The sequence below is a fragment of the Elephantulus edwardii genome, unplaced genomic scaffold (genome assembly GCF_000299155.1).
Source record: "Elephantulus edwardii isolate Elephantulus edwardi_28Jun2011 unplaced genomic scaffold, EleEdw1.0 scaffold00046, whole genome shotgun sequence".
NCBI lineage: Eukaryota > Metazoa > Chordata > Mammalia > Macroscelidea > Macroscelididae > Elephantulus > Elephantulus edwardii.
The window spans coordinates 18,659,101-18,670,705 of record NW_006399796.1 but is presented as its reverse complement, the minus strand read 5'-3'; the positions used below and the strand labels follow the sequence as shown (position 1 = coordinate 18,670,705).

Sequence of the window (11,605 nt, the reverse complement as noted above, 5' to 3'; positions counted from 1 at the left end):
GAGAGGGACATCATGTTTGGGAGAGTGGAGGGAAGGCGCAGGAAAAGAAGACCCTCGATGAGATGGATTGATTCTGTGAGTGGAGCGGTGGGAATGAGTGTGTTTGAGACTTGGCACAGGATAGAACAGCGTTCAGGGCTCTTGTACACAGGGTCGCTATGAGTCACAAGTGACTCAATGGCACACAACAACAACAACAACATGTGATTCACAGCTTCGGAAAACCTCTGGCGGGTCCGCTATGAGTTGGTGTCTTGGAATGAGTGTTCGTACCACCTGAAATTAAAATGATCTTTCATTTAAAACACCAGGGATTAAAATGTTCTTTCTCATTTCTATTTCCTTCTTCCAACATCAGACATAAAGCATGTGACTGCTCATCACCAGCCTTTCCCCGCCTGCACATGACTGGGGACAGACAGAAGCAGCCTCCTGTTGTGACACGTGAAAATGTACCTCAGTGATAATAAACCATCATCAGACACTTAAGAATCTCTACAGTACAGAATTTAAGGCTGTATAAATTTCAATTGACAGATCAAAGAATATTCTTTTAAAAATGTCCTAGATTAATCCTAACAAAGGAGAGGAATCTCAAGGCGAAGTTGTAGGAAGAGAGAGAATCGAGGAGAGGTGGAGGATGAGACAGTAGAGGAAAGGAGGACAAAGGGAATGGGGCAAAGGACAGAATTCGACAGTCAAGAGCCATGTTCCTTTCTTAGTTCTCATCAGGAGGAAAATGAAAATAAGGTGGTTGGAGACAAAACCAAGATATTCCTTTCCTGACAAAGAAAGAAGCACTGGCTTTTTGAACAGCCAGGTATCATCATTACGCAGTGGGGGTAAATCTGCCCATAAGGAAGCACTCCTAAAGACTCAACCTTTACATTGTTAGGGTCTTTTTCTTTTCCTCAAGGACACAGAAGGGATTACTAATTATTAGGAAGCTACTATAGAAGGAGAATTGATGCCTTTGAGCTGTGGTGCTGGAGAAGAGTATTGAGGGTACCATGGACTGCTAGGAAAACAGATTCATCCTGGAAAGGGTCAAACCAGGCTGCTCCTTGGAGGCAAGGATTCTAAGGCTCTGTCTAAACATACTTTGGACATGTTGCAAGGAGGGACAAGTCCTTGGAGAGGGACATTATGCTTAGTAGGGTGGAGGGACAGCGCAGGAGGGGAAGGCCCTCTATGAGGTGGACTGATTCAGTGACTGGGGTAATCGGGATGGGTGTATCGGAGATGGAGCTATTGGCACAGGACAGAGCAGAGTTTAGGGATGTTGTACATAGGGTCGCTATGAGTCCTAAGCGACTCGACGGCACACAACAACAACAACAACAACAACTATGGAAAATGATTATCAAGACAGGAAAACACATAGAAACTGACCAGGATTTCAAAGAAACAAAGCAAGTTCTTCTGACCCACAACTAAAACATGCAGGAAAGAATAGGAAGAAGGAAGAATGTCAATGCTATTTAAATTCTGACAAATAATAGGGCTATTTCACCTGAGCTTCTAAAAAAAAGTCTGTGGTTGAGTGCTATTAAGTGCTCTCTAACCAACTCATAGTAACTCTGTGTACAACAGAACGACTCCCCTCTGCTCTTACATCATCCTTAAAAGGGGCAGCTGTCCTGAGTCCACTCCTGCAGCCACTATGTCAATTCATCTTCTGGTGCTGGTGCTGCTATAGTCACCTGGCAGTAAGGAGCTGCACTGCCAAACTGAAGGCATGTGGTTTGAATCCACAAACTGCTCTGAAGAAGAAAAACAGGCAATTTCCTGTCCTACAATTTACTACATCTGAAAAGCTGCTGGAGGGTAAGCTATGGGTCAGTCCTGACTTGACAGGACATACAACAATATACTTTATATCAAGAACGATGTCCCTTTTTCTAGTGGTTGGCCCCTCATGATAGTATGTTCAGAGTATGTGAGATGAAGTCTCACCAACCTGGCTTCTAAGGAGCACCTTGATTTCATGTCTGCCAAGGAAGATTTATTTGTTGTTTTGGCAGTGTGTGAGATACCAGTGTAAAGGTATCAATTCTTTGGTCTTTATTCACTGTTTAACTTTCACATGCACGAAAAGTGATTAAAAATACCATGGCGTGGGTCAGGTTCATCTTAGTCTTCAAAATGACACCTGTACTCTGATGTACTTTAAGAGGTCTTTTACAGAAGATCCTCCCAGTGCAACATATTATTTAACTTTCTTACTATAGCTTCCATGGGCACTGATCATGGCTCCAAATAAACTTAAATCCTTGACAGCTTTCAACTTTTCTCCATTTATCCTGAAGTGGTTTATTGATTCAGTTGTGAGAATTTTTATTTTCATTTTTTAAGGTACAATCCATATTTGAAGGTTTTGGACTTGAACTTTATCAGTAAGATCAAGTAATTTTCTGCAAGCAAGGCTGTGTTATGTGCAGATCAAGTAACTTTCTGCAAGCAAGGCTGTGTTATGCACATATCACAGGCTGCTAGTAAGTCTTCCTCCAATCCTGATGCCAGGTTGTATGTACTTCATATAGTCCAGCTTCTTGGATTATTTGTTCAGCATATAGATAGATCATATAGAGTAACAGGACACAACCCTAATTTACCTCTCATGAAATCTTCATTTCCTTCTCTCTGCATTTTTGGGTTCTGACAATGGTATCAAAATCCGTGTGCCAGCAGTCATCTTAACTTACAATGACTTTAAATATAGAAGATAAGTTCCCTAGATTGAGTCTTAACAAAAACAGATCTTAATTCTTTTTTTTTCCTTCTCTTGGGAAATCTCTGGGTAGGTCTGAATCACCAATCTTTTGGTTATCAGCTGGGCACTTAACATTATACCAACAAGGTTGCTTAAAGATAATTTCCGAGTTCTGTGTGCTGGCTTCAGACAGACATATAAGGAATATTTACCCAACTAGATAAGTCCAGTTATTTGGAAGCAGTATACAATGTCCAATCAACAGATCTGCACTCAAATGCTCTGCCCTGCCCTCCTTACTGCTCCATGTTAAGTATGTGGATTTTCGGACTCAATCTGAACCACAGCATTCCAAAATCTGTGCAAGTGCTTCATAACCTCTACAGTGACAAGAAAAATTCCATGAATTTTCTAGTTCCTGAGAGAAATGGAAAGAAAAGAAAACTGTTCCCAGGCCGAAGAAGAAATCTGGCTGTCTAGAAGAAGACATTCTAAAATGTCCATCTTTCTCTGGTGCTCAAGTGGCTCGGGGCTGGTCCACTCAACACCAACAGTCTTCATGATGCTGGCAATCAGGTCACCATGATGAGGGAGAATGGGATCATCTCTGTCCTACAGGAATCAATTTTAGTAAACCAAAAACTCAGTATTACTTGGCTTCAAAACTGAGATGAGGCCATCATGATTGGGTATAAACACAATCTAACTCAGAACTGTGATGAGGAACATGTGGCTCAGTAAAATGTCAAGTGTGTGGAGCTGGCTGCTAGACCTTCCCACAGTGCCTCCCTGATCCAGCCTAATGCCTAGTTGAGGACAAAAAGAGAACAGAGCAGGTTTCTGCCCACTTCCTTGGGCTATGAGACTATTACACACTGTTGGTGCTAACCCATCTTTCCAAAGATACTATTAACAATCAAGCTATTTAATACGATGTATCTTAATAGGCTTCCAAAGTTCCCTCACAGTTGCAAAACAAGCCCAACTAGGCCAAGTGAAAAGAAGGTTCCTCTGACCCATAAACCTAAAAATGTTAAGACCACAAAGCACGATCATGTCAGACCGGAAAAAGAGAAGACACACTAAGCTTATTAAATTTCAAAAAATACACTTAAAAACTCCCCAGAAGTATAAGGTCCTCAAGAGAGACTTTATTCTATTTTCCCCCCATTTCCTCTGTAATTATTAGTTGAAACAAATAATGTCTGGCATATGATAGGTACTCCAAAAATATCTTCTTTTAAATAAAGGCTCCAATAATAGTAACTCTTCATCATATTTTCTAGAAATTTTAATAAGCAGTAAGGTTAGTCTCAGGAATAATCTTTTCTTGTGTTCTAAAATAAACAGAAGAAGGGGCAGTGGCTGCACTATCTAACTTTCCTAGCCACTGAATAAAAGGGAATTTTCCCCATAGCAAAGTAGTCATGGAGGAAAATATTATTCTAGAATAGAAAAAAATAACTAATGATGGTTTTACCTGTTTTGAAAATAAAAAAATTAGGACATACTTTTTTTAACTTCACTTTTTCTAAACCTGAATGCATGTTGTTTCTATTAACTCTGAAAAATTCTCAGCCGCCCAAGAAGGAAGTATTTAAATAAAGAAAAATAGATGGTTTTAACATCAGATAGCATAGATCTGTATTCCAGTTTCATTGTGAACTAATTTTCAATATGGAAGGTATTTAACTCAGCTTGATATTTGAAGAATTCTTAAAATAAAAACCTGACATACAGTATTGCTTAGTAAGTGAAGTGGTAAACACTTTAAATCTGCTACAACTTCATGTAATTACTTATGATGAATGCAAACACTGACTTTTAAACACATTTCCAAAAGACAGCTCTTTTAAACCTTTTAACAAATAAGCAGTACTACTGATTAAAGTTCCTCAACTGTTACGTATTCAAAAAATAGGGATGGGAGCTCTGGTGGCCTCATGGCAAGAAGCTGCACTGCAATCCCAGAGGTATATGATTCAAATCCACCAGATGCTCTGTTTGAGAAAGAGGGGCAACCTCCTCTTGTACCAGCCAGATACAATTTGATGGTACACACACAAAAAAAGAATAAATTTTTAAAAAATTAAAAAATTTAAAAACTAGGGATGAAAAGGGTGATATGCTATTGGATAAATATAGGCATTTACATTGAAATCTTATAAACAGAGGTTCTCTACAGGGTTATCCCCTTCCTTGTGGCATTTGGTTCTATCCCAGAGCAAAAGGAGAGATTAATCTATGAATTTTTATATTGTTGCTGTTATGTGCTGTCGAGTCGCCTGCAACTCACAACAACCTTATGTACAACAGCCCTAAACCCTGTTCTGTCCCATGCCAATCTCATTGTCTCCAACACACCTACTTTGATTACCCCAGCCACTGAATCAATCAATCCACTTCATAGAGGGTCTTCGCCTCCTACACTGTACCTCCACCATCCCAAGCATGACATCCTTCTCCAAGAACAAGTCCCTCCTTGCAAAAATGCCCAAAGTATATCAGATAAAGCTTCAGAATCCTGGGAAAACCTACTGAAGGGTCAGCTATGAGTTAATTCTTACTTATTAGAATATAACAACAATGACAATAAAAATCAGAATTACAGGTCCTAAAAGAGAAACAAATTCCTCAAGGTTACAATGAAATAAATCAGTGCATTTACTAAAAGTGGAAAATAGCATCCTCTCTCTGAAGATAGGAAAATTAAACAGTCTATGTATAAATAGATTGGCATTCATAAGGAAAAATAATAACCCGAGAAAACTATTATTAGTTAAGTGAAAATAAAAATGTTATCAGTATTTTAGGAACAAACGAAATCACCTCTCTTTGAAAGTAATACAAAAACAGCATTATGGAAAGGTTTCTCCATTACTCCTAGGCATAATCTGTGGAGTTTTGTGGGTTTTTTTCCCCTTCCAACTTCAACATCTTTTACGGCAAGCCATGCTGGCTGCTCCAGGCTTTTTCAAATTCACCTCAGATAATATTTTCTTTATCTAGACTTCTCAGGCCTCTTCATTCCCAGGTCTTGCAAGAGGCACACACATTTCTAATAAGACTATACTCATGAAGACAGTAACAAAAAAGGGAGTAATTAAAAAACATATTTCTTTCTATATACATATTTGTATGTGCTACAAACATATTCACACCTATAACATTTTTTGTTGTAAAGGCAAAATAAGGAAACTATGTAATATGTTTAACCACAACCAAACACCTTGGTCCTAAGGCCTCAGTGCCATTTTTTTCCCAGGAATATCAAGATGAGCTTGGTTGTTTTTGTTTTTCTTTTTAAAAAGGCAGCTATTATTTGTGCCAGAGACAATCCTAAGTGTTATCAGTACCCTATGCTCATTTGATCCTCATTAAAATCCTATGATGTAATGCTGTTATTTCCATTTTACTAGTAAGTAATCTGAAGTGAAGGTTAGATAAGTTGTTCCAGGTCACAAATTTATGAAATGACAACAAAACCTGCACTAAATACCTATTATCACTCCTCTGTCCGGGCTCCAAATCACTGAGAGGACAGATTACTTTTCAAATAATGAGGTTCTGATGGTAAATAGATAGCTATATTTTTCATGGGTCTTACCGATAGATAGAATCAACAAAAATAAAAATTTTCTGTGATAACTGACAAAATAAAGATATGTCTAAGAAACTGGAAGAAGAGGTAGGAAATGGGTAGGAAAAAAGTCTTTCCCATATCATTCGAAGAAAGGAAGTTTTTTACTTTATTTGTATGCTTTTGTGCTTGGCTTTTTCTTTGTGGGTTTGTTTTTTTTTTGTTTTTGTTTTTACTCCCTTGGAAACACTTCCAGTTTTAGACCTTAGATTACAACAAAGGTTATTCAAAGAGAAAATGTACTGCTTGCTGTGAGGGTGAAAATCTCCCATAGAAAGTGTTTAAACTCAGACTAGTGGGACTGATTAACTCAAGAAAGTAAAATGGTTTGAAAATTTTTGCTGAAATTGAATGTAGCAACATGTTATTAAGTACCTTGCTCCAGGGAAGTTTCAATAGTTTAAATGAATACAAAAATAGTTTTACAAAATAAATACCAAGAGTAGGACTCAAACTGAGCCTCAATCCACTTTCCCCAAGCCATGACATGTATAGTGAGGACCGTTCAGGGTAAGGCAAGGTTCAGACCTGCTGTTCACAGGGTCACTCTGAGTTGCAGTTGACTCAACAGCATGTAACAATGACTAAGCTTATCAAATAACACTGGAGGGTCTCAAATACAGCCTATTCCCCATTGTTAATAAAAACTGGACAGTTAAATAACTCAACAATTCACACAGATAGCACTCTAACATTATTACAAAAGTTTAATTCAATGTGAGGAAAAGATCTGCAAAATAAAATGACGATATTCAAAGATATCAAAGGACTGCTTGATCATTTCATCAATCTTAGAATAGAAAACACTCAATCAGACCATAGTTATGCAATGATGAAAATGATTCATTCCCTGACTCTACAGTACATCTTAACATTCTAGTTAGCATTTATATTAACATTCTAGTTAACATTCATCATAAGATTCAGAATATCATGAAATATTGTATGTAGGTTGTGCCAAATTTAAATAACATTAATATAAAGTAGAATCAAGGTTAGGTTCAATCTTCCCTAATTTTTTGGCTAGATCTTGCTTGTATGAAGCCCAAATAAACTGCTTTTAATTTGTAAATCTCTTAATAGTTTAGGCCAGAACTTTGGGAATAACTCAGTTCATATATAAAATTATAAGAAAGTTATTTTTTTTTCCAAAAAAAACAGGGTAAATAGGAACTTTAAGCTTAACTAGAAATAAAATGGGATATGGTGGTAAAATTTCTGCCAATACAGTCAGTTGAGTTCCTGGCAATCCACATGTCTGATACTGTAAACCAAGCTCAAGCTAAAACGGTAAGCTTTTTATTGCCGTACACATTCCACATTCTTTTGTTTGGAAAACTTAATTAATGATTTATTTTGAAGCAGATCGATTACCTCAAGTGCAAACATCCGATCCATCATGCTTCTTGATGAGGTAGCATCAGCGACAATATGAACCTCAATACCTCGGCCAACTAGCTCCAGAGCAGTCTGCTGTATGCACACATGAGTCTAGTTGAAAAAAAAATCATACACAGTAAATTAAAAATATTTTACAAATATCAAACAACATAATAAGGCAGAAATATTACAAGTCGATTGACCTTGTTCACAAACCTAGTTCTTTTTTTATTATTTTTTTTTTCACAAACCTAGTTCTGTCTCTAGTTGTTAGCTAGGCGATCTTGAACATAAATCAGCATTTGGCTTGGGTATAAAGAGTAACTGGATTAAATTACTTTTGCTCCTACTAGGAACTCTGAACACACTCTTAGAGTTTTGTAAGTTGTTCTGTGTGTTTTTTTTTAGGACATCTGTCATTTGGATGACCTTCATGTAGCTGACTGCTACCATTCACTGTTGCAGGCATTTATATTTGTGCTTATTTCTACACACATACACCAAGGGTTAACCATAAATAATAATTATGCTTTAATATATACTGAAAAGACAGTGGAAAATCTGAGTCATTACAAGGTACCCACTAGAAAAGGTAGGTCAAATTAAAACTGATTTGTAGCACAGACAAAAAATGCCCAATTTATTTCACTAGTAAATTTAATAATATGTAGATTCCATGTTTTTAAGCACTAATAAACTAATAATTCATTAATAGAGAATATAAACTAAAAAAATGTTCCAGCAAAAACTAGATTATATAACCAGTAAATTCAGATTTTAGTAACAACACAATGGTGACTTTAACTTCACGTGACAAGAGAGCTTTGCAGACTTATTAAATGATGACTCATTAAAATTAGCATTTTGATTAAGCATGAGACAATTATGACGAACAAGCAAAAAAAATGCAAATGTCAGCAATAGCATCTGGTATAGTTTATACAAACAGGCTTCCTCTACATTCTCATTACTGATGTCAAAACATAGAAGTATTTAGTATACATTTAAACCTAAGGCTATGTACTTCTAGTACAGAAAGCCACTACTATAAGATCTACTAATTCAAACTGCACAGATACATTCATTTATATTTCTGTACTTCTGTATTTTTAATCTACTTTAGGTACAGTTCTTTAAAGGTTATGAACAAAAAGAATTAAAGTTATGAGCAAGTATCTAGATTCTGTATGTCCATGTTTAAAAAAAAATCTTTAAATCAACATTAGAAGGGGGAAGTGCTGGGCGGGGAGAGAAGTGCAGCAACGAATGAATGGAAATCCAAAATCTCTGTAAATGTTCATTAAAATTACTAAAAAAAAAAAAATCAACATTAGAAAGCAATGAGGATTTTTTTTCCCTTTAGAAAAGTATATATGTTATTAAAACACGAAACTATATGAATTTTTACGCTGTTCTAACACAAACACCCTCTACTCACCTCTTGTCCCCCAAAATCAAAGTAAAATTCAAACAGATATAAATAAAAAGAATGTCTTTGGTTGAATATGTATTCAAATATAGTACTTAAAAAAATGCAGGACCACAGAACAATCAGCTAGATTCAAACCTATCTCTGTAACTTACTAGCTCTATCATCCTGCTCACTATGCTGTTTCTTCATCCATAAATGCGGAGACTATGACTGCTTAGCTCATTGGGTTGTGATGATTTAGGAGGTTAACAGACTTAAGTGTTTGGATTAGCGCCATGCAAGTAGTCAATCTCTCATAAACAATGATTTTTGTAAAATCAAAATTGCCTTCTAGAAGAGTCAAATTTTCTCCACATACATCACAATGTAAGTATACATCACAACATAAGTACTTACTTCTACTCCAAATAATACAACACTTCTGACTCCAGGAATCTCAGCTAATGCAGCCTCTACTTCTGGTAATACCATTGAAAACTTGGTCTTTGGAAGGACCAGTTTCACACCTGTTAAATCAATTTCCTGAACAGTGCTTCCAAGACCTTTAGGATACTGTTCTGTTACAATAACTGGAATTCCTAAAATCCGGGCTCCTTGCAACTGTAAATGTAACCAGAAATAAAAACAGTTAGTAATATGTATACAAACATGTATGTATAGGAAAGCACATGGTAATTCAGCAAACTAGAAATGAATAAGCAAACATACCAGTCTTTGTCCTACACTAATGATATCCCCAAAATACTTGATGGCTGGTCTGAACCTTTCCTGCATATCACAGCAGAAAAACACAGTGCTTGAAGGTGTAAGATTTCCCAGAGTAGTGAGCTGTGGGTAAGAGAGAAAGAATGATTTAGCACTTTTTGTACAATATTTTCAATGGATGCCAGAAAAAGAAAAATAGCCCTACTATTTGAATCAGTCAATTTTTACAAATCTGATCAAAGGGAATTAACTGAATTTAATTGAAGGGGGAAAATATTTACAAGAATGTTCACTGAATTGCTTTAAATAATGAAAAATTATATAACTTTTATATAAAACAATGAAACAATGTTTATGTATAATAAAGAAAAGTATTAGAAACCAATAATTTCTTTCCCTTGCAAAAGCATACAAATGATTAAAATGTGAAAAACATGGAACTTCATGACCTTATGGCTGTTCTATCACCAGAAATATGACAAGCAAAGTCCCATAAGACATAAAAATATCTTTGGTAAAAACATGTTTCAAAATAGTGCTTTTTAATCTAACAAAAGAGAAAGGGCAAGTAACACAAAAATAGCTTAACAAATTTTTACATATGCATATGACAAAGCATTTCTAGTCAAGCAAATAATATCTATATGTATGTTTTCAAAGAAATTTTAACATCAAAGTTGTCATAATAAAATGTAAGTAAAAATCTAACCATAGTTCAAGAGCATTTCAATTAGGTAAAAGAACAAAAAAGTAAAAGCAAACAGGAAAATATCAATAGTATCTTACACATCTTAATATATAAAATATTAATAGTATCTTACCACAAAAGTGGTAAGATTACTGGTAATTGTTTCTGTATAGCTCATATTTTCTGAATGTAATTGCAAAGCATGTGTTACTTTAATGATCTGGAAAAGTTATGATAGTATAAAGCTTAAACTTGGTGAATTTGTTTACAAGTAAAGAGATTTAATCTTTGGCAAAGAATATGAACATAAAAACTAAAAATCATAATTATTACCATCAAGAAACAGTGCAACAATGAATGAATGGAAATCCAAAGTCTCTGTAAACTTTCATTAAAATGAATAAAAAAGATTAAAAAAATTGTTTTAACTAAAATATATATTTAAAAAAAGAAACAGTAAGATGGATTTTCCCTGTGTGACACAAATGGTTAACATGCTTGGCTGTTAACTAAAAGTTGGAGGTCTGAATGTGAAGTCCTTGTGAGCTACTTACGTAAAATTAACCACTAAAATTTTTACAAAGCATGGTTCTTTTCTGACACACAAGGGTCATCCTCAGTTGGAAGTGACATGGTAACTGCTTCTATTTTTAACCAGTTTTTATAATTAAAACAAAATGACATGATGCCAAACACATTATCAGTAGTAAATGAAATGCCATGTGTTGAGAAAAGCAGACATCAATTTAGTATTTGCCTTCTCAAATGTTTGTCACAATCAGGAAAGTCAATATAGATGAGACTAAGATACAGGATTGCTGAGCATCACTGTTTACTGATATAGCTGACCTACTCCAATAAACTGGATCTCATATGGATCTGTTGTTGTTGTTATGAGCCATCGAGTCTTTTGTGACTCATAGCGACCCTATGCACAACACCCCTAAACCCTGCTCTATCCTGCGCCAACGGCACTGCCTCTGACACACCCATCCCGATTACCCCAGTCACCGAATCAATCCATCTCATAGAGGGTCTTCCCCTCCT

General features: G+C 35.8%; 1 protein-coding gene across 1 annotated transcript in view; it reads right to left on the bottom strand.

Moving 5' to 3' along the window:
• Positions 1–11,605, bottom strand: part of ISOC1 (isochorismatase domain containing 1) — a 24,880-nt gene that overhangs the window by 1,901 nt on the left and 11,374 nt on the right. Inside the window, exons 2-4 of the mRNA XM_006886014.1 lie at positions 9,874–9,993; positions 9,562–9,765; positions 7,728–7,844 (exon numbers count right to left, since the gene is read on the bottom strand). Coding sequence (XP_006886076.1) covers positions 7,728–7,844; positions 9,562–9,765; positions 9,874–9,993 — 441 coding nt within the window. The remainder of the gene's footprint in view (positions 1–7,727; positions 7,845–9,561; positions 9,766–9,873; positions 9,994–11,605) is intronic.